Raw genomic sequence first — 22,956 nt, forward strand, 5'->3', positions numbered from 1 at the left:
TCAAAATTTACCTGTGTGCATATGTGGTAGGCAGGAAATGGGGAAAGGGTGAAATGGTATTTCTGAATCATCTTTATTTTTTAGCTATCATTTCCATAAAACAAAGATACTGATTATTCAGAGATTATTTACTTGTGTTTAGTTTACATGTAGTTATAGGCAACCAGGTAAGCTTGAAATGGTTATACAAGTTAATGTTCCAACAGGTACCTATAAAATGTCACGTGATTTATATTTGTGACATTTTCCCAATAAAATCAAAATTCATTAAACAAGGTCTCATTAAGCACTAGCTTTTCAATGTATTTAAAATAAAAAAAAAGTTGTGTGTGTGTCAGCTAGCAACATCATTGTTTAGATAATGAGCAGAAAGGCTAAAAACTGTCTTAGTGTTTTATTTTTATAACTGTTCATCAATTCTATTTCTGTGCAACTGGCTGTAATAATTGTAGTATAATTGAATAGTTTTATGTGACCCTGTACATTTTCAAAATCTACCCATTTCCTTTAACATATATGAAAACGTTTTGATAAACATGTCAGTTTTCCTATGACAGTTTATCTTAGGAATTAAGCCTCAGGGGTAACTAATGAGGATCACACTAATACTGTTGTTAACTATAGTAGTGCTAAAGGGGAAATGTTTTTGGTTCTACTCCTTTTTACCTAAAACTTTTTTAGTTTCAGTCTCATTTTTAAAGCATAACAGAATAATAATAATAGATATTAGGAGATAACTATTGAGTTTACCTTATATTATGGAGCTTTCACAGACGAATACATGACTTCTGGCCAACTCAATAATGCAACTGTCAATTTATATTATTTTTATGTGATAAAACTATTTAATATTAAACTAACATGAGCTCTATCAATCTTTTACTCCTGTAATCAGCAATACATTGAATGGCAATTCCTGTTTGTCCAGCAATTTTTATTTTAAATTGTAATTTCACTAAATTTCTTGAGAATTTAATACAAAGAACTGTTCTTAGATGTTCTGGTGGATTTAATTTAACTAGATACTTTTCGTGCCTTCGTGGGCCTCATCTCTTGACATCCATCATCTGATGAGACAGAAGCAGACAAAAAATTCACTGCGCTATAATCTCAAAGTACAGAACATGGGAAATAAACTTCTAATATGGAATGCTTTTATTTGGCATTAAAAATCTTACTTCATTGTTGGAATAATGAATATACTTTCCTTACAAGGGTCAAGGCCTTCCACTTCTCAGCATCCAAGTCTCAATACCTGACAGAACTCCAAGAACAATTATCTCATGTATAAACTTCTATTTATTACCATGGCTAATTTGGCCTGAGCAGTTTTTTAGACTCGTTTCTGTTACACTTACCACCCGGTTCTTGTTTTTCCCTTGTGATTCAAGGTAAAACAGGAAATCCGTGTACCACGCTGAAGTGCGCAGAACCTACATAAAATAAAGCAAAATGGAGGTGTTTTAAGTCGCGGAGGTAGTTGCTATATTGAAAACTTACAAAGAACGTAGGGCTTCCTAAGCAGCTGCATACATAGGTTTCTTCAGACTCTGCCGAACTTGTGTTCTACTAACGTATTACAGCACCTTTCATAGACTAAGTGGTTGGCTCTGAAAAGAGCCTTTGGGTTTAAGTTGTTATCACTCGACAATTAAGCCAATTTATGCTCTCTCTCCCCGGATGCGGCGGGCGAGCTGGATGTCCTTGGGCATGATGGTGACGCGCTTGGCGTGGATGGCACACAGGTTGGTGTCCTCGAAGAGCCCCACCAGGTAGGCCTCGCACGCCTCCTGCAGCGCCATCACGGCCGAGCTCTGGAAGCGCAGGTCGGTCTTGAAGTCCTGCGCGATCTCGCGCACCAGCCGCTGGAACGGCAGCTTGCGGATCAGCAGCTCCGTAGACTTCTGGTAGCGGCGGATTTCGCGCAGAGCCACGGTGCCAGGCCGATAGCGGTGCGGCTTCTTCACGCCGCCGGTGGCCGGCGCGCTCTTACGGGCGGCCTTCGTAGCGAGCTGTTTGCGCGGCGCTTTGCCGCCGGTGGACTTGCGAGCCGTCTGCTTAGTCCGCGCCATAGCTAGCGTGAAAGACAATGGGATTAAACTAGGAGGGGGTGCTCCTGTATTTATAAAGGACCAGAATCACTCTGATTGGATTGTGGGCAATTCCTGTTAGTCACGAGCTGCTTAATTCCGGAAGTGCTTCGAGCTATTTAACATTGGTTCATCCATCCGGTGCAAATTTCTGATTGGTTCATTTTAATCAGCAGCCATCTTCCCCCTTAAGAAAAAAAAAAAAAGCATTTTCCGAGTTGCTTTATTGATACTACACTGTCAAGTGTGATCCACAAGCACATTAATCACTTAGTTAGAATTCGTACACCTTTCATCTTCTGCATAGTTAACTCTTTTTCATCAGGATTCTAGTCCCGATAATTGTCCCCTGTTTAAGAATTCACCGTCTAAGCATCTCGAGTCCTTTTGCACATCTACAGTTAATGTCTCATTCTCTGTAACATGGTTTTTAGTACATATTGTTAAGATGTGAAGAATATTGTATTATTAAGGGTACACGCAGCAAAATCCCAATATTCTGGAATCTCTAGATCTTTATTTTCCTGTTTGACTCAAAAGTGGTAATTTGGCTCTGTTCTATGGTTTTGACGCACTTAAAATGTCAATCTGGGGTTAATGGCGATATCCGTCAACAAAAGGTTGGCAATGCGGAAGTTTAAAAAATGGCGATCGAGAGCCTTTCGAACGCCGCAATTGGCTAGAATCTCGGGACTCTTTCCGAGAGTCTCAAGGTGTCGGAGACAAACTCACAGTGCTTTTATGAAGACTTGACTCGGCTAGATAACAGGATTTCTTTACCTACTTTTCACATCTCAACGCGAAGACTTTCCTGTAATTAAAAAGCTTTATCGATTTTTAATTGAATGATTTATGTCACGTAACAGTGTTCTAAATCAACCTATAGGAATACATGAACGCCTTTCTTTTTGAGCCAATAAAGAAAGCAGTTTTTGAATCTTAATTTACATACTATTTATCTATTGGTCAGTTTATGTCCAATTGAAGATTAGATTTGTGAGTCTTTGTTTGTATCCGTGATTTAATACTTGTGATATCTTGTTCTCCTCGGGTTTGTTTCCTCATTTTTCTTGCTTTGTTTTCCACGCCAGAGATAGGTAAATACACTCCAGCCTCAAACTATATTAGTCACTCAGTCGTGTCCGACTGTTTGCGACCCCCATGGAATGTAGCCTACCGGGCTCCTCTGTCCATGGGATTCTCCACGCAAGGAAACTGGAGTGGGTTGCCATTTCCTCCGCCAGGGGATCTTCCTGATCCAGGAATCGAACCCGCGCCTCCTGCATTGCAGGCCAATTATTGTCTTAGCTACCAGAGAAGCCCGCAGCCTCAAAAAAGGGGTCCAAAAAGGAAGGTGGTGACAAAGGTCCAGAAGGAAGATGGCAGGAAATAGAAAACTGGGCTTAAGGAGAGCTGTTCTGTATAGATCTGTCTATAAAATGTTTAAGTAGGTTCTCCTGGACACTGGCATCTTGTCCAAGGACTTGGGCATCAAGAACTTGTTTGTCAACGTCAACATGTAGATACTGGGGGTGAGATGTCGTGCCTGGCACATAAGTGCTTGCTTGACCATCACAAAGTGCTGAACCATCACATTCAGGGTGATCCAAAGGGCCATGTGCCTGCTCTTGTACTTGGAAGTGGCCAAGGACTGAGTGTCCAAGGGCACCAAGGCTATCACCAAATTACACCAGCTCCAAGTAAAATTTTTCTCTATCTCTAGCATTCCTCAATGTCTCTTTATAGAGCTACTCATTTTTGTGTATTGAGAGCTATAATATCAAGATTTTTCAGCTTTTTGCAACTTTTTTTTTTAAACAGTCATTCTTTAAAACGCAGGAAACCATAATACAATAGGAGAGGTTAAATTTTTGTTCTTCAGTGCAACAAAGAATTTGAAATAATTGTGTAGTGTAATAAGTATTAGGTAATAGTATCCTACTATTCTGGTTTTTGTGTTTTTGTTCCTTAAAATCTTTTAAATTGTTCTTATATGCATTCATTGTTTAGAGTTAAAATTTTTCCGGTGAGTACGTGTGGACTTAAAATTGTTTAATGATGGCACTTGTGTTTGGAGTCCTTGTTTCAAATAATCTCATGTGTTTCACAAATATTAGTCATGAGAATGTGTTTGTACAAAGAGGCCCAAAATGTCATTTATACAGTGTATAGGCCTAGGGTATTTAGTGGAATCTCAAAGAGTTTAATCTCGACCAGTAGGGTAGACTATTTCAAAGGTGATTGTTGAAATTTGCATTAAAAGTTTAAAAATTTCACTTTATTTTCCTTGAGTCTATTATTGATATAATTAATCCTACATTGTGCTGAAACTGGGTATGAAACCCTCATTTTGAGCCATTTTTAATTTTTATATTCCCTACTTTCAGTCAGCGGTAGGTTTTGTATTCATTTACGAAGGTGAGGAAAAGAAAAATCAATCAAAAGAAACAGAAATAAGATGTAGAAGTGCAGGGAGGACAGAGGATATGGAAAGAAATGTATAGTTTTCCTGAAAATTTGATAGTTTCTGTATCCCTGAAAGTAAAATAACATTGATAAATTGTTTTCAATACTTTTCATGCCTTACAGACTTGCTATTTGGTACATCAGCTAGGCACTACAAATGTACATGCCACAGTGTATTGTGTGTTCCTGTGGAATATGGAGGTTCATCTAATTGTGAAACAATATTTGCATTAATGTTTTTGTTTTTAACTTTTGTTTTCCCCTTAGATAACGATTGTAGTTTCAATTAAATATACCTGTTATTTTAGATGACATGGGTAGAATCTTTAGAATCTTAGGTGATTCCAAATGAGCTGGCTGTTTTTACTGATGGATAACAGATTGCCTTGAAGTTAGTAGCTTCACACATGTATTATCACACAGATTCTGTGAGTCTGGGCATGTTTTATCTGGGTCCTCTATGAGGATGCTGTTGAGGTGCTATGCAAGGTTGTGGTCTCTTTCTTGATTGGGGGAAATATATACTTCCAAATTCCCTTAGTGGTTGGTTGGTTGTAGTTTTAGGACTGAGAATCTTATTTTCTTCTTGATTGTTGGGTTGAAGCCCTTATAGGCTGCTAGTCTTCCCTCAGTTCCCAAAGAGCCCTCTGAGTTTCTTGTCATTTGGATCTGACAAGGATGCTTGGTTTGTGAAAACCAGAATGCAGGACTTCCCTGGTGGGCCGGTGGTTAAGAATCTGCCTCCCAAATTAGGGGATAGGTGTTTGATTCCTAGTCCAAGATTCCACAAGCCACAGGGCAACTAATATTGAGCCCTTGAGCCAGAGCTACTGAAGCCCGGGCACCCTAGGGCCCGTGCTCTGCAACAAGAGACACCATCACAATAAGCCCATGCACAACTAGAGAGCGCCTGCGAGCAGGAATGAAGACCCATCGCAGCCAAAAATAAATAAAATTTATATTAAAAAACCGAACTAGCATACAAGAGATTGGAAGATGTTACGATTTTATTGATAACCTAGTTATAATCACAAATTTTTTACATCCTGTCACCTATGGTCACACGCCTTGATGGGTAAAGAGGTCACAGGTCACATCCACAGTCCAGGGACTTGATCACACAAGGGTGAACATTAAGACCAGAAATCATTGTGGGCCACCTTAGGGAGACCATTACAGGATTCAGTAGGACCAAAAAGCAGTTACCTAACACTTGTCTTTCCCCTCCTTCTTCCCCTCACACCTGCGCCCACAGTACTGAAATGGCCTGCAGGTAGGAAATCCACCTTGAAGTCCTTTTAAACAGGCCTTTGCCAATTACTTTGTCTTGAAGCCAAGACAAATGAGTTTGTTATTACTTTGGGGACTTCTTTCCCCTTTTCTTTGCAAATGCTGACATATGAAAAACCCTGGTGTGGCTGAGTCCCAGCACAGGGCTAGATGTCCATGTATTTATAGCTAGCTTCCTGACGGTACACATGAGAAAAGGATCCGGAGAGTTCATCAGATGTTGCTTTATTATAGACTACCAGGGAGTAGATTGGACAAGGTAGGAAACAAATCCCACATTCTCTGTAGATTAAAAAAAAACTTGACCTAGTAGTTTATGGCCCTCGTGCCACCTAAGCCTCCTCACGGGCGACTTCACTTTCTTTAGGTCAGTCTTTCATTGTACCTCGTCGAATTTCCTTTCTAGTAGCTGTTTATCAGGTTTTCTAGAGATGCAAGAAGTCTATTAAAGTAGCACTTGCATTTGCTCACCAATGTCACGGCTTATTGTCAATATCTCATTTTAAAAACTCATTAATTTTGCAGACTAAGGATTCCTAGTAACAGAGCCCCCCAATTTAAGTCTTTATGTGGCACTAACTGCAACACAGGGTAAGCATTCAATGCACAAGTACACAAACATGAGATATTAAAGCAGTTACTTACACCCAGAGGTCACAAGTTCCCTAAGACCCATCTCCTCTCAAAGAAAAAAGGAAAAGACAAAAACACCACAGTTTAATGCCACGAGCTCTTTCAAGTGAATAAATAGGTGGCCCTGAAAAGGGCCTGGTAGACTGATACAGAAAACTTCTGGGTTCCAGCTTAGCCGCCAAATCCGTAAAGGGTGCGTCCCTGACGCTTCAGTGCGTACACGACGTCCATGGCCGTGACCGTCTTTCGCTTGGCGTGTTCGGTGTAGGTGACCGCGTCCCGTATCACGTTTTCCAAGAACACTTTCAGCACCCCGCGAGTTTCCTCGTAAATAAGGCCAGAGATGCGCTTGACCCCACCGCGACGAGCCAAGCGGCGGATGGCGGGCTTAGTAATACCTTGAATGTTATCCCGCAGAACCTTACGGTGACGCTTCGCGCCTCCTTTCCCAAGGCCTTTTCCACCTTTACCCCGTCCAGACATTGTTTAATCTAGATCAGGAAAGCTATATACAAATATAGGTATGTGCCGAATTCTTATTTATAGTACGGTCGCGGACCTCTTTGAAAACCCCGTAAAAGGCGGGGAAGGGGGAGGGGCTCATTCGTAACCTAATTTATTCCAGCCCACAAACGCCTCAGTGTCTGTGGGGCGGAGTCGAGGAGACAAAATTTCTTTGCTCATTCCCTGAATTTCAGATTGGAAGAGTCCTGTGTAAGGGCGTTTAAAACATTCTTTTATTTATTAAGGGACTGTACCTATTAAGGGAACATCTATTTTCAACTTTGAATATTTAAGCTAAGTCATTGACCGAGATTTCATATTGCTTCATTCTTTAATCGCATGTCTGAAATGCAAACGAGTCTCTGGGAAGCATTTTTGTACAATGTAAATGAAGGTGAAATAATTATTGTGATAAACTGATCTTAGGGAGCAAGGAAATTGCTGATATCCGTTGGGAAACAAGGTTTTCTCGCTGATGTGTGTTACTCGGAGGCATGATTTTATTGCCTGAGCCCTCATTACTTGCTACTTTTTCACATTCGGAGGTTTAGGATCAGGTTTGTGACAGGTGTTTACTCATTTTCAATTTTTTTTTTTTTCATTTGCAGGATGAGAATGTTAACTCTGATATCATAAAGGTGTTTGGAAAATCAAAAGGTTATTTTTGGTTAAATCTTTGTTTTTGAGTACTACTGTAATTACCCGAGGAAATTCCATCTTCTTGCTCCAGAGACTGACTTTCTCCCCAGTATAATTATTATTTTTTAATTTGTATTTCACTTTTGCTTTATCTTAATTTTGTGCCCGCTGCCTCACAGCATTTGGGATCCAGTTCTCCAACAAGGATTGAACCAATTTCTTCTGCAGTGGAACTGTGAAGTCCTAACCACTAGAAAGATGGGGAAGTCCTGCTCCCCAATATTCTTAAATCTCTCAATCTGGTATTTTGCAATCTGGGCCTATGTTAGTTGCTTACATAACTTCCACACCCCTATGTGTGCAAACTTTTTGTTTTAAGAATTCAGTGCTAAACTCTTGTTTAGTTGCTAAGTTGTGTCCAGCTCTTTGCAACCACCATGGATATCTATATATATATATATAGATATATATATAGTTTGTTCAATTGAACCAGCTGTATCCATTACTTACTCCATCCCTTACTATGGGGTGTCCCTTCCCCATTTCACCCATTTCACGCCTTTCTGAGCCTGTGTAGATGGAAGGTCTTGACCTGGAGGTTGAGGAATACGTGGTATCTTTATCTTTTATCTAGGCAGGGCTCAACTCCTCTCTGTTTTTGCTACGACTCTACTCTTTGTCTTGGATATATATTCCCTGTATTCCACAGGGAACAAACTTCAACTGCTCAGCCTGGCGGCATCTATCTCCTGCCTCTATATGTGAAAAATTGAGCCTTGGAAGCAAAGAAAAAAAGAGAGTCCATGATGTCCAATATACAAGGCCACTGAAGGATTCTGTGAAAATGTACTTTGATCATCTATTTACTATTGATTCTAAGTACTAATTTAAGTGAATTTACTTAACTTGCAAAGCCCTTATTTGGTAGAAAGGCAAATCACTTTGGTCAGGTGAAACAGATATAACTCCAAAGATTTATAACCTCTTGGATTAATAAAATAATTTTAATAATCTTATCGTAACATTTCTTTCTACATTGTCTATAAATACTCTAATATCTTAAAGGTTCTTTGAATTTAATACAGCATTTTACCTGTTGGTTCATTTATTGAAAAGTGAAGCTCTTTGACACAAATTCATTTTTATTTGTTGATCATGATTTTTTGTTAAAAAAAAATAAAATGAGATATTATGTGCTTGTGATTGGAGACTGTGACATTGGAAATAAAGACAGTCTAAGAGATGTGATGTTCCTGTCATCTTCATCCTTAGGCCTGGGATATTACACACTTGTCTCTCAATGCCATGGCAAATCATCATTGATAAGCAGCACACAGTATGGTGGAAATTACAGACAGGAAAGCAGATTCTTCATCAAGCATGGGTTCATTGTGGACCAAGAAAATCCTCTGGCCACTACAGAAAAACCTCTGAAATCTGTTAAGATATATCTAAATATCAAATTAAGGTAAAAGAATGGACTGAATTTCCTTTTGTTGTCATATGAAAATATAGTCTAAAAAGTCTGCAGATATGTTTTTTAGTTTTTCTAAAGGGAGGTATTTCTGTTTAACTATGTATCATGCTGAATCTACAATACATTGGCCACTTGCTGAGAAGAGGTGATTCATTGGAAAAAACACTGATGCTGGGAAAGTCTGAAGGCAAAGGGAAAAGGAGGTGGGAGATTTTTACCCATTGCAGAGAAATATTATCTCTATCCAGTAGAAAAGATAAAGGTTATAATATAATTCAATAAACCTTTTTGATCTAAATTGCTCTGTTGACTTTAATTCAACCTTCTTCCCTTCTTACCCAATTGTGATGGTGGTGGTGGTAGTAGTGGTAATGGAGGTTGTAAATATTTCCTCTATACATCTTGATTTTGGATTAGCAAAGGAAAAATAAATTAAATGTATATTTCATACGTATAGAGGAAGAGACCCAGTTCACTTCAGTTCAGTTGTTCAGTCATGTCCGACTCTTCGCAACCCCATGGTCTGTAGCATGATAGTCCTCCCTGGCAATCAACAACGCCCGGAGTTTACCCAGAATTATGTCCATTGAATCGGTGATGCCTTCCAACCATCTCATCCTCTGTCGTCCCCTTCTCCTCCCGCCTTCAATCATTCCCAGCATCAGGGTCTTTTCAAATGAGTCAGTTCTATGCATTAGGTGGCCAAAGTATTGGAGTTTCACCTTCAACATCAGTCCTTCCAATGCATATTCAGGACTGATTTCCTTTAGGATGGACTGGTTGGATCTCCTTGCAGTCCAAGGGACTCTCAAGAGTCTTCTCCAACACTACAGTTCAAAAGCATCAATTCTTCAGCACTCAGCTTTCTTTATAGTCCAACTCTCACATCCATACATGACTACTGGAAAAACCATAGCTTTGACTAAGTGATGTACCTTTGTTGGCAAAGCAATGTCTCTGCTTTTTAATATGCTGTCATATTTGTTGGTCATAACTTTTCTTCCACAGAGCAAACATCTTTTAATTTCATGGCTGCAGTCACCATCTGCAGTGATTTTGGAGCTCAAGAAAATAAAGTCTTTCACTGTTTCCATTGTTTCCCCATCTATTTGACATGAAGTGATGGGACCAGATGCCATGATCTTAGTTTTCTGAAATGTTGAGTTCCAAGCCAATTTTTTCACTCCCCTCTTTCACTTTCATCAAGAGGTTCTTTAATTCTTCTTCACTTTCTGCCATATAAGGTTGGCGTCATCTGCATATCTGAGGTTATTGATATTTCTCCCAGCAATCCTGATTCCAGCTTGTGCTTCATTCAGTCCAGCATTTCTCATGATGTACTCTGCATATAAGTTAAATAAACAGCATGATAATATACAGTCTTGACATACTCCTTTCCCTATCTGGAACCAGTCCATTGTTCCACGTCCAGTTCTAACTGTTGCTTCCTGAGATGTGTACAGATTTCTCAAGAGGCAAGTCAGTTGGTATGGTATTCCAACTCTTTCAGAATTTTCCAGTCTGTTGTGGTCCATACACTCAAAGGCTTTGGCATAGTCAATAAAGCAGAAGTAGATGTTTTTCTGGAACTCTCTTGCTTTTTTGATGATCCAACGGATGTTGGCAAGTTGATCTCCAGTTTCTCTGCCTTTTCTAAATCCAGCTTTAACAACTGGAAGTTCCCAGTTCCTGTACGGTTGAAGCCTGGTTTGGAGACTTTTGAGCATTGCTTTGCTAGCGTGTGAGATGAATGCAATTGTGCAGTAGTTTGAACATTCTTTGGCATTGCCTTTCTTTGGAATTGGAGTGAAAATTGACCTTTTCCAGTCCTGTGGCCACTACTGAGTTTTCCAAATTTGCTGGCATAGAGTGCAGCACTTTCACAGAATCCTTTTTTAGGATTTGAAATAGCTCAACTGGAATTCCATCACCTGCAGTAGTTTTGTTCATAGTGATGCTTCCTAAGGCCCACTTGGCTTCTCATTCCAGGATGTCTGGCTCTAGGTGAGTGATCACTCCATTGTGATTATCTGGGTCATGAAGATCTTTTTGTATAGTTTTGTGTATTCTTGCCATCGCTTCTTAATATCTTCTGCTTCTTTTAAGTCCATACCATATCTGTCCTTTATTGTGCCCATCTTTTCATGAAATGTTCCATTGGTATCTCTAATTTTCTTGAAGAGATCTCTAGTCTTTCCTATTCTGCTTTCCTGTTTGTTTTCACTGATTGCTGAGGAAGGCTTTCTTATCACTCCTTGCTATTCTTTGGAACTCTGCATTCAAATCGGTGTATCTTTTCTTTTCTCCTTTGCCTTTTGCATCTCTTCTACTCACAGCTATTTGTAAGGTCTCCTCAGACAATCATTTTGCCTTTTTGCACGTCTTTTCCTTGGGGAAGAGACATAGGAAAAACTAATCAATTTAAAGAGGTGGGTTAGAACTTCAGCTTACATAGCGTCTTCATCAAAGAATAGATTTATAGAGAAGTGACAGTGCAAAGAAAAGCAGTTTGGGGCTTCTAAGGGCAGCAAACTGTGAGAAGGTAAATATATGGGAGCAAACTAACCCAGGTTTGTTAGCAGATTTCTGTGGAGCCTCTCTACTCTGACATGTCTACAGCCGTCTCCAGGACAGAATTTATATCTTGCCTTAAGGCAGAAGAAGAGTAGTAGAGAGGGCTTTTTCTTGCTATTATTGCTTATTAGCTGCCTGCTGCTGCTAAGTCACTTCAGTCGTGTCCAACTCTGTGCGACCCCATAGACGGCAGCCCACAAGGCTCCCCCATCCCTGGGATTCTCCCGGCAAGAACACTGTTGTGGGCTGCCATTTCCTTCTCCAATGGGTGAAAGTGAAGACGCTCAGTCATGTCCGATTCTTAGCGACCCCATGGACTGCAGCCTAGCAGGCTCCGCCGCACATGGGATTTTCCAGACAAGAGTACTGGAGTGGGGTGCCATTGCCTTCTCCTAACTGCCTAGGGAGGTAAAATAAGGGAAAGCATCACAACAATTCTTATCGACAAAGTAGGTGGCTCTGAAAAGAGCCTTTTTCAGTACAGAGAAAGCAGTAGCCTTGGATTACGCCCTCTCCCCGCGGATGCGGCGGGCGAGCTGAATGTCCTTGGGCATGATAGTGACGCGCTTGGCGTGGATGGCACACAGGTTGGTGTCCTCGAAGAGCCCCACAAGGTAGGCCTCGCACGCCTCCTGCAGCGCCATCACGGCCGAGCTCTGGAAGCGCAGGTCGGTCTTGAAGTCCTGCGCGATCTCGCGCACCAGCCGCTGGAACGGCAGCTTGCGGATCAGCAGCTCGGTGGACTTCTGGTAGCGGCGGATCTCTCGCAGAGCCACCGTGCCGGGCCGGTAGCGGTGCGGCTTCTTCACGCCGCCGGTGGCCGGAGCGCTCTTGCGGGCTGCCTTGGTGGCGAGCTGCTTGCGCGGCGCTTTGCCGCCGGTGGACTTGCGAGCCGTCTGCTTAGTGCGCGCCATGGGGTTAACAGAAAACTGGCAGGAGAGGGTTATGCTGCCAGTGCTGCCTCGGACCTTATTTATAGGAGCGGTCAGATTGATTCCTGGGTCCCGCGCTGTGATCTAATTGGTTCTTACTTTGCCTTTCGGAGAAATATGATCGGATTTCCTTTAAAGATTAAATGTATAATCGAATTTTGATCTGGAGTCTATAGTCCAGGATAACATGAGTGCATAGCAGTAATATAACAGGTTTCATTTAGTACTGATTTTAATGTAGTTCATTCATTGCGTTTTAGGAACAGAGAAATAACCAACGGACTAAACAATTCTAATCTCGTCATCCGCAAAATTTAAAAAGCCCGCCCTGACATGTCATTGGCCAGCTATTCCTCCTTTGTTCTCTTGTTTATCTATATTATACTTTTTGACAGGATATTCATTTGACTATGCATATATATGTAAAGACAGACATCGTGTACGATACACGTAAAACCTCTCAATAAGGCATTACGGTCTTGTTATTTACCTACATATACGTCATTCGTAGTCTACAAGCCCAAATTTATGTTCTGATATGGAATTCCCTCAACATGGATTTTTTAAAATTTACAAGTTGTATCTTTTGTTTCAGTTACAGGTGACAGTAGAAACCTACTAACATGAATTTTTCAAAGACTTTATGATGCCTAAGTGACCAATGGCTAACAATTTGGCACCTTTGTTGCAAATGAGAGATGCTTTCCCCTTTTTAAAGACAACACTTAACACTATAATATTAGTAAATAAAAGTTAGCTCAGAAAATTTATTCGTTTTCATTGGAACACGCCTCCTATACTCTAAGTATTCCAGCACTTCCCAGAAAAAGTGGGTGGCTCTTAAAAGAGCCTTTGTTTTTCAGAACTGGGAATATTAATACTGCTAAACGTTTCACTTGCCCTTTGCCTTGTGATGGCTCTCAGTCTTCTTGGGCAGCAGCACCGCCTGGATGTTGGGCAGGACACCACCCTGAGCGATGGTCACACGACCCAGCAGCTTGTTGAGCTCCTCGTCGTTGCGGATAGCCAGCTGTAGGTGGCGCGGGATGATGCGGGTCTTCTTATTGTCCCGGGCCGCGTTGCCCGCCAGCTCCAGGATCTCGGCCGTCAGGTACTCCAGCACCGCCGCCAGATACACCGGGGCCCCGGCCCCGACCCGCTCGGAGTAGTTCCCCTTGCGGAGCAGCCGGTGCACTCGGCCCACGGGGAACTGGAGCCCGGCCCGCGAAGAGCGAGTTTTAGCCTTGGCACGAGCTTTCCCTCCTTGCTTCCCGCGCCCAGACATGGTAAGCTAAGAAATAGCACAACCACCACAGGAAAAGCAGAAAAAAAAGTGGTCTGTAAGCAGCAACAAGATGGCAGTTATAGTGCTGGGTGGAATTGCCGCAAGCGAGACAGGATTGGTTAAAGTCTTCTGTTTTCTGTCTAACCAATAAGAAAAGAGATTTGGTGGAGGTAAATTTACATAATCTCGTCACCAATGCGTTGTCAAATCAGATATGAATATTCGTAAACACCTTATTTGCATAGGCCACCTATAAAAGAGCAGATTCTATTTACAAGCAGGCATTTCCCGATCTACTTGTGTTGTTCGGTGTTGTGTTTTCAGACATGCCTGAGCCGGCCAAGTCCGCTCCTGCCCCGAAGAAGGGCTCCAAGAAGGCGGTGACCAAGGCGCAGAAGAAGGACGGCAAGAAGCGCAAGCGCAGCCGCAAAGAGAGCTACTCCGTGTACGTGTACAAAGTGCTGAAGCAGGTCCACCCGGACACCGGCATCTCGTCCAAGGCCATGGGCATCATGAACTCCTTCGTCAACGACATCTTCGAGCGCATCGCTGGCGAGGCGTCGCGCTTGGCTCATTACAACAAGCGTTCGACCATCACATCCAGGGAGATCCAGACGGCCGTGCGCCTGCTGCTTCCCGGGGAGCTGGCCAAACACGCGGTGTCTGAGGGCACCAAGGCCGTCACCAAGTACACCAGCTCCAAGTAAATATGCCTGGCCGCATGTTAAACCAAAGGCTCTTTTCAGAGCCACTTATATTTTCATTTAAGGAGTTGTATACTCTTTCTGCTCTTTCTTTGCTGGGCATTCAAGTGCAGTTATGTTTGGTGCCCGAGATAACGAAGTGAGAAGCTTATGCTTTGGGAAGAAAGCTGTTAATCTAACATTTCTCCAAACCTGTTCTGTACTAAAAAGACCAGGTTTTTTTTTTTTTTTTAAATTTCCATAGGTAAGGAAGGGTGGCTGGCTATTTGACATTAAGAAGAGGGAACTTCTTATCCTAGCAGTGGTCTGGCATTCTGGTACCAAGAACGGGTTGTAGTTCCCAGCTTCCCCCAACCTCTTTTTCAGGCCAGATTTTACATTTCCACATCAACCTGATCCACAGAGTTAAGATCCTTAACTTTCATCAGGCCTCCCCCCCAGAGTTAAAGATGCTCTGCCTGTCCCGCCCCCTGTCCCTCGCCTGGGTATGGCAGAACCCCTTGATTACCTTTGTAAAAACAACCAATAGTTTTTTAGTTTCCTGACGGGGCACTGAAGTGTTCCCAACCCTCCCTTGATTTAAAGCTTTTCCTTACTTCACTTAGTTTAAAAGTATTAGGCACTTTGATAATCATTGCGTTTTTCTTAATCTGGATGTTGGGAGATTTCATAAAAAATGAAGAAGAAATTCACCAAGCAGAGAGATGTAGCCTAATGCTGGGAGAGGAGGTTATTCTTGTAAAAAGACTTCTTGATGTGTTCAGAGATCTGTAGATGTGAAGTGTTTTTCAGTTCTATCTGGACATCTTTGAAGGAACATTGCCTCAGAAGAACATTAGTTGGAATTTAAATTTTGTGAGGTAAATAGTCTTTGGTCTCACAGCCTCAGTTTCTTACTTTAAAAATGAGAATATTATGGGAGTTCCCTGGGTTGTCCAATGGTTAGGACTTGGCTTTTTCACTGCCTTGGCCTGTTCAATCCTTGGGAGGAAAACTAAGGTCCTGCCAGCTCTGTGGGGCAGCCCATCCCCGCCCCCCCCAATTATTGTAACCAACTCCATTGACAACACGTGTGTGAAAAAAAATGCAATAATTATAAACACAAACATGTTAGATAGACATACAACTCATGAAGTTATTTATGGACATTATGAGGTCGCTTTTTTCCATCATTACTACACTTAACATATAATAAAGACAAGTTTTTAAAGTACTATTATACTCAGAAGTAATAATAATACTATAATGAATGAGGAAAGTTCTGGCCCATGAAATTAGACATTCTTTTGTTTAGTACAACCCTATGCGGACTTCTGTGGAAAATTCTTCAAGAGATGGGAATACCAGACCATCTTACTTGCCTCCTGAGAAATCTGTATGCAGGTAAAGAATTAACAGTCTGGACATGGAACAACAGACTGATTCCAAACTGGGAAAGGAGTACAAGGCTGTATATTGTCACCCTGCTTATTTCTTCTATGCAGATAATATCATGTGAAATGCCAGGCTGGATGAAGCACAAGCTGGAATCAAGATTGCCAGGAGAAATATCAGTAACCTCAGATATGTAGATGACACCACCCTTATGGCAGAAAACAAAGAGGAACTGAAGAGCTTCTTGATGAAACTAAAAGAGGAGAGTGAAAAAGCTGGCTTAAAACTCAGCATTCAAAAAACGAAGACCATGGCATCTGGTCCCATCACATCATGGCAAATAGATGGTGAAACGTTGGAAACAGCCACAGGCTTTCTTTTCTTGGGCTCTAAAATCACTGCAGATCGTGACTGCAGCCATGAAATTAAAAGACACTTGCTCCTTGTAAGAAAACCTGTGACCAACCTAGACAGCATACTAAAAAGCCAGAGACATTACTTTGCCAACAAAGGTCCGTCTAGTCAAAGATATGGTTTTTCCAGTAGTCATGTATGGTTGTGAGAGTTGGGCTATAATGAAAGCTGCATGCTGAAGAACTGATGTTTTTGAACTGTGGTGTTGGAGGATACTTTTGGGAGTCCCTTGGACTGCAAGATCAAACCAGTCAATCCTAAGGAAAATCAGTCCTGAATATTCATTGGAAGGATTGATGCTGAAGCTGAAGCTCCAATACTTTGGCTACCTGATATGAAGCACTGACTCATTTGAAAAGACCGTGATGCTGGGAAAGATTGAAGGAAGGAGTATAAGGGGACAACAGAGAATGAGATGGTTTGCTGACATCACGGACTTGATGGACATGAGTTTAAGCAAGCTTAGGGATTTGATGATGGACAGGCAAGCCTGGGGTGCTGCAGTCCATGGTGTCACAAAGAGTCAAACACAGCTGAGTAACTGAGCTGAACTGATGGGGCCTTCCCCCATAACCTTTGTTTTAGATCCTCTCTGAGGTATCTTCCCTGCAAGCTCAGTTGATAAAGAATCTGCCTGCAATGCAGGAGACCCTAGTTTGATTCCTGGGTCAGAAAGATCTGCACGATTGGGATAGGCTACTCACTCCAGTATTCTGGCCTGGTGCCGGGAGCCGTTATGGGAGGTCCCGCTCGTGACGAGGTCACGAGGAAAATACCTGACAGGCAAGGCCGTCTAGGATAAGGGACCCTCCAGGTTGGCCTCGGCCTCTACCCTACCCTAAATCCTCCCCCGTTTTCTGCTGTTGTTCTTGTTTGCCCTGCTGCAGATTCTTGTGTTGCCTGCTGAGAGCTCTCCCGCTCCTCTTTCACTGAATAAAGACCAACTTAAAAGCTAATTAATAAATCTCCTGGACGCTGGTACCCTATGAAGGGGCCAAGGATGAAGGAAATGCTTCAATTCAATCCCTTTTGCTGGCATTCTGGCTTGTTTGATAAATATGTGCTCTCATTGCACAAAATGCTCATGATTGTTCTAAACATCCTAAGCACAGTACGCTAACAAAAGAAACTATTAAGCATAGGCCCCTTCATGGGGTGAGAAAAGCCCCACAAATGTTATAGCCACAAATGTGCCTAATAAAAAATAGTTTAGATAGAGATTAGCTGGTGACTTCTTGCAGGTAATTAACTTTTGGACTAAGAGCCTGTTTTGTGCCATATCTACTGTTTTTGCAATCCTTTGCATTTCTGTTCTGTGACAATGTAATCCTATCTAGTTCCCTTGGAGATGACACCTAATAGAAAGAAAATAGATTAACCACAAAAAAGACAGGGTCGGCTACTGAAATTGCTTAAAGTTGCACCAGGTGCAAACCATAAATTGTCAACAGGCCTGAAGGCCAAAAGATATTATACATAGAGATTAACCATTAAAAAGGCCCTAGTAGGCACAGAGCCCTTTGGGGGGTGAGGAGGCCCTATTAGAGAATACAAAAAGTATTGTTTTGAGGGTGGTTATTGGATCAACGTTTGATTGATGTTAATGTGCTGAGGTTCTGCAGTGGAGGCTATTGTTGATATAGTTGGAGATCTAGTAAAATAGGGGTTTAGCCCTAGTGTAAAAACAATAAGGTAATTGTTGATTTTGGCCAGGAGCACTGGACAGGGGCTGCCTCACCGGAGCCACAGGGTCTTTGTGTGTTAAACTTTTTGGATAAATTTGGCTGAGAATTTCTGCAGAAGGACTGTCTTTTGTGTTGACAGGGTTGTATTTCTATTATGTTACAACTTGCTGTGCCATGAGACTGCCAATTTTCTGTTTTCTGCTAACCTCAAGGCCAGAAGATAATGTACAAAAAATCTATGGGAAAAGACTCTCGTAAACAAAAAACATACAGAGAACACCTGGTTTCGTGAAGGACAAGCTGATGTAATGTTAAACTAAGTCTGTGTGCTTATCTCCCCCTTAGAAATGTACCAACTTAGGGTATAAACGCTATGGTGAAAACTAAAGCAACTGCCAGACTCTGCCGCACCTTCCTGGTCTGGTCTTTCTCTCTCCCCTTTTCTTTCTCTCTCTCTCTCATATTCGCCGACGCCATTCATCCTGAGGGTTCCCCTGGATCCTGCTGGGGCTGGACCCCGGCAGCCTGGAGAGTTCCATGGACTGTATGGTCCATTGACATGTATATTCCATAGGGTCACAAAGGCTTGTCAGGACTGAGTGACTTTCATTGAAGTATCAACATTTGATGCAAGCTTCCTGACTTATTTTGCAGAAGTGAAAACCCTTCCACTGAGTGGAAGATGTTAACTACTTCATGAACATGACCACCTAGCTCCATGCCTCCTGGAGCCTAAAGTGAAGTGAAGAGGCTCAGTCACATCTGACTCTTTGCAACCCCGTGGACTGTCGCCTAACAGGCTCCTCCATCCATGGGATTCTTCAGGCAAGAATACTGGAGTGTGTTGCCATTTCCTTCTCCAGGGCATCTTCCTGAACCAGGGATCAAACCCAGGTCTCCTGCATTGCAGGCAGACGCTTTACCCTCTGAGGGAAGAGGGTAAACCTTTTCCCTGGTGAACCTTTCCCTAGGTTTACAGGGAAGCCTGGAACCTAAGATCTGATCAATTTAACACTTGTAACACCACACTGTTACTCATTTTATAACTCAGTGAGAGAATTTTGTATAATCTAATCAAGTACCCCGGGAGACCACTTCCCTCAGCCAGCTTTTAAAAACCCTTCCAGGAGCTTGAGGCTTTTTAGGTCCTGAACCACCTCTCATTGCAAGGCTTTAGATTAAGCCTTTCTCTATTCCCAATGGCAACGTTTTAGTTTGGCCTCACTGTGTGTTGGGCACAGGAGAGTGAATTAACATTTTTGTTGTTAAAATGTAGACACCCTAGCTACAAAGGGAAATGTGAACTGTTGCTGTTAAAGCAATGTCAAAATTATGTGAGTCTGCAGCATTTAGGAAGCATTTACTAGTATCTATGGAGAAGGCATGGCAACCCACTCCAGTACTCATGCCTGGGAAATCCCGTGGATGGCAGAGCCTGGTAGACTACACTCCATAGGGTTGTGAAGAGTTGGACACGTTTGAGCGACTTCACTTTCACTTTTCACTTTCATGCACTGGAGAAGGAAATGGCAACCCACTCTAGTATTCTTGCCTGGACAATCCCAGGGACGGGAGCCTGGTGGGTTGCCCTCTATGGGGTGGCACAGAGTCGGACACGGCTGACGTGACTTAGCACCAGCAGCAGTACTAGTATCTATAGTCATTTTTATATTTACTCTTCTAAATTTCAGATATGTAGTTATAATCTTAAAGAACATCATTGAATAAATACACTAATCAATAATTCTTAAACATGTAGGTGCATTAATTTTTGGTTGGTGGTCTGACAAATAATCACAATTATAGTGGCTTAAAACAATACATTTATAATTTTATGGTTCTTTAGATCAGCATTCAGAAATGAATCTCATTGAGGTAAAATGAAGCTGTCAGAGGGCTGTGGCCTTTAAGAGTGAACCCGTTTCCATGCCTTTTGCAACACCTGGAGTGTTGTCTTTGTTCCTTTGCTCATGGCACCTTTCCTAGATTTCAAAGTAAGCAATATCTGGCCAAATCATTTTCACGCTGCCTTCTCTCTGGATATGCACTCTGATTCCTGCCGGGGTCCAGCCCCAGCAGGATCCAGGGGGCACCCTCAGGATGAACAGCGTTGGCGAGAGAGAGAGAAGACACGTGGCCTTGATAGGGCCAAGTCTGCGAGGGAGAGAGAGAGAGAGAGAGAGAGTGTGACCAGACGGGGGTGTTTGCAGGGTCTGGCAGAGTCTGGCAATGCTTTATTTTTTACCGTGTCTTTTATAACCTAAATTAGTACATTTCTAAGGGGAAGATAGTTTAACATTACATCAGCTTGTTCTTCACGAAACCAGGGTGTTTTCTGCTTACTTCTTTGTTTATGAGGGTCTTGTACATTATCTTCTGGCCTTGGGGCCTATTGACATTTTATGCAAGTCAGGTGAATGTAAACCTATTTTCTGTTTCTATGGTGACCTTAACTGAAAGCTAGCAGTCTCATAGGGCAACAATACAGAGTAGAAGTATAACCTTGTTAACACAAAAATTAATCCTTCTGCAGAAGTTGTCAGTTGCATTTATCTAAGAAGTTTACCCCACACTGACTCTGAGACTTTGGTGAGGCAGCTTCTGCCTAGCACTCCTGGCTGACAATTAACAACCATTGTATTGTTACCACACTACGGCTAAGTTGTTATTTCTCTAGATCTTTAACTATATTAACAATGGTTTCTATAACACAACCTTAGCACATTAAAAGCAAAAACACAGCAAGCAAAACACAGCAAGCAAATGTCAACCCAATAACCACCTTTAGAATAATTTTTCTTATGTTTTCTAATAGGACTCCTTCACCCCTCAAAAATGCTCTATGTCTATTAGGGCTTTTATATAATCAGGTTATTTATGCTATTTTATGATTAGGGTATTATAAGCAATCATGCATATTAGTACCAAGGGCATAAATGCATTTGGCTAACAAACTACCAGCAAAGGAGTTTAAATTAAAACACTCCTTTCACCCTGGATAATCTCATAAAATACCACCACCTGGGAAACTTACTGATTAAAGTTCTAAATTGATTCTTATTTGGAAAGAGATCGGGGAAGGCCTTCTGCCTGTGTCACAGAAATTAGGGAGTAGTCTATTGAAGCAAGCATCAGAAAGACAGATATCATCTTTAAAGTGAGCGCCGGGGGCAGCTTTTCGGAATCCCTGAAAACTTGATCGCCTTGCCTGTCAGGTTTTCTCCTCATGACCTTGTCATGGGTGGGATCTCGTGAGCTGGCCTTTTCGAAACCCCTGAAAACCTGATCTGCCTTGCCCGTCAGGTTTTCTCCCTCATGACCTTGTCATGGGTAGGGTCTTGTGTGTTGGCTCCCGGCAGATTCCCTCTTCCATTGATAAGGGCCCTTGAATTATATTAGGCTCACTTGGGTTGTCTAGGATAACCTTCTATTTATGTATTTGCCTTCACCACCCAGCATGTGGGATCTTAGTTTACCAACTAGGCATCAAACCCCTACCCCCTGCAGTGGAAGCATGGAGCCCTAACCACTGGACCACCAGGGTACACCCTAGGATAGCCCTATTTAAAGTCAAATGATTAGTAACGTAAATGGCATCTGCAACCTTAATTCCCATTTGTTATGTGTCCCAACATATTCACAGACTACAGAGTTTAGACAAAATTGTGGAGGCATCATTGTATCTAGCACAGTAAGTGACAGTATTTTTAAAATTTGACAGAATGCTATATATTTTGCTTTTGGTGGGAGGAGGAACATATGGACACACTATTGTATGTAATTTCTGGGAGTTCATATGCTCCACTAAAGCTCATGTAGTAGACCTGGTTTAGGTATTTACCTCTGGGACTACAGAAAGCAAAAACTGTCTATTTACAATAATATGAAGTCTTAAGTACAGCTATATGGTTTTTTAAAATTCTTTCAGTATATATAATAAACATATATTATATAATATACATTTATATAATGCATATATATGTTGTCGTTTTTGTTCTTTATGTATGTTGTGTTATTTGAATGTTTGCATACATTTTTGTGTATGTTGTGTTGTAAACTTAAGTGTTGTGCTTTGAGTGGGAAGCCTGCGATTCATGAAAGTAATTTACACAATGTTATAGGCTATTATGACTTTTTTCCTACCAGGGTTGAAATCCTAAAGCAGTTTAAAATACACTTCTAGCATTTGTTCAATATGGGATGTCATTTATAGCGGTTTATAACCTTAAGCAGGTTTGTAAATGGGGCTTTTCTTGTGGTTCAGCAGTAAAGAATACGCCTGCAAGGTAGGAGACGTGGGAGAGGAAGGTTGGGTCTCTGGTATTGGAAGAAGCCCTGGAGGAGGGCATGGTAACCCACTCCAGTACTCTTGCCTGGAGAATCCCATGCACAGAAGAGCCTGGTGGGCTACAGTCCAGAAGGTCACAAAGAGTTAGACACGACTGAAGTGACTGAGCACACACACTCCTAGGTTTGTAATTATGAGAAACGGTAAGTTATAATGACTGTCATATATGTGATCATATGACAGGAGAGTGGTGGTAACTGGAATGACGTATGAATTGTTTTTTCATTAATTTTTTTCTTTGCTGACCGAGATGAAAACAGTCATATGAAATCCACCTTGCGAGAAACTAACATAGTTTAAGGGAGAGGATGCACCAAAATACCTTCTGGGCATTTTTTTCCTGAACTGCCAGTTATGAATCTTAATATGGTAGTTTGGCAATGGCCTAATTTTTCATTAGAGAAACCTTGGACAAATTCTCTTTACAACTAAATGGCCCTGTTCTGGAAACAGTGATACTCACTTTTCAACCACTATGTTCATTAATTGCCCTGTTCCCATTAATATTTTGAAAAGTTACATTGCTTTAAGCAAATAAATC

General features: G+C 41.7%; 4 protein-coding genes across 4 annotated transcripts; 1 reads left to right on the top strand and 3 right to left on the bottom strand.

Annotated features, from left to right (window-relative positions):
- Window positions 1-1,465: 1,465 nt before the first annotated feature.
- Window positions 1,466-12,619, bottom strand: LOC122429252. The gene is made up of 4 exons (XM_043449488.1): window positions 12,181-12,619; window positions 7,029-7,090; window positions 6,700-6,943; window positions 1,466-2,139 (listed from the first exon to the last, which is right to left on the bottom strand). The coding sequence occupies exons 1-4, from the start codon at window positions 12,585-12,587 to the stop codon at window positions 1,662-1,664; spliced, it is 1,191 nt and encodes a 396-aa protein (XP_043305423.1). The 5' UTR covers window positions 12,588-12,619; the 3' UTR covers window positions 1,466-1,661.
- On the bottom strand, window positions 6,381-6,968 carry LOC122429196 (histone H4). Its single transcript, XM_043449438.1, has one exon. The coding sequence runs from the start codon at window positions 6,960-6,962 to the stop codon at window positions 6,651-6,653; it is 312 nt and encodes a 103-aa protein (XP_043305373.1). The 5' UTR covers window positions 6,963-6,968; the 3' UTR covers window positions 6,381-6,650.
- A 746-nt stretch (window positions 12,620-13,365) lies between the features above and the next one.
- LOC122429183 (histone H2A type 1-B) lies at window positions 13,366-13,944 on the bottom strand. The gene has a single exon (XM_043449426.1). The coding sequence runs from the start codon at window positions 13,888-13,890 to the stop codon at window positions 13,498-13,500; it is 393 nt and encodes a 130-aa protein (XP_043305361.1). The 5' UTR covers window positions 13,891-13,944; the 3' UTR covers window positions 13,366-13,497.
- Window positions 13,945-14,155: 211 nt separating this feature from the next.
- Window positions 14,156-15,675, top strand: LOC122429189 (histone H2B type 1-C/E/F/G/I). The gene has a single exon (XM_043449432.1). It carries the CDS (start codon window positions 14,217-14,219, stop codon window positions 14,595-14,597), a length of 381 nt encoding a protein of 126 aa, XP_043305367.1. The 5' UTR covers window positions 14,156-14,216; the 3' UTR covers window positions 14,598-15,675.
- Window positions 15,676-22,956: the final 7,281 nt, after the last annotated feature.

The sequence above is a fragment of the Cervus canadensis genome, chromosome 28 (assembly GCF_019320065.1).
Source record: "Cervus canadensis isolate Bull #8, Minnesota chromosome 28, ASM1932006v1, whole genome shotgun sequence".
Taxonomy (NCBI): Eukaryota; Metazoa; Chordata; class Mammalia; order Artiodactyla; family Cervidae; genus Cervus; species Cervus canadensis.

Bases quoted from the DNA above. Each gene is read 5' to 3' on its own strand.
- LOC122429189 (XM_043449432.1), top strand. From the start codon at position 14,217: ATGCCTGAGCCGGCCAAGTCCGCTCCTGCCCCGAAGAAGGGCTCCAAG.
- LOC122429183 (XM_043449426.1), bottom strand. From the start codon at position 13,890: ATGTCTGGGCGCGGGAAGCAAGGAGGGAAAGCTCGTGCCAAGGCTAAA.
- LOC122429196 (XM_043449438.1), bottom strand. From the start codon at position 6,962: ATGTCTGGACGGGGTAAAGGTGGAAAAGGCCTTGGGAAAGGAGGCGCG.
- LOC122429252 (XM_043449488.1), bottom strand. From the start codon at position 12,587: ATGGCGCGCACTAAGCAGACGGCTCGCAAGTCCACCGGCGGCAAAGCG. The intron at 7,091-12,180 runs GTAATCCAAGGC...GGAATAAATTAG, and splicing joins CGCATCCGCGGGGAGAGGGC to GTTACGAATGAGCCCCTCCC. The intron at 6,944-7,028 runs GTACTATAAATA...GACGGGGTAAAG, and splicing joins TTTCAAAGAGGTCCGCGACC to GTGGAAAAGGCCTTGGGAAA.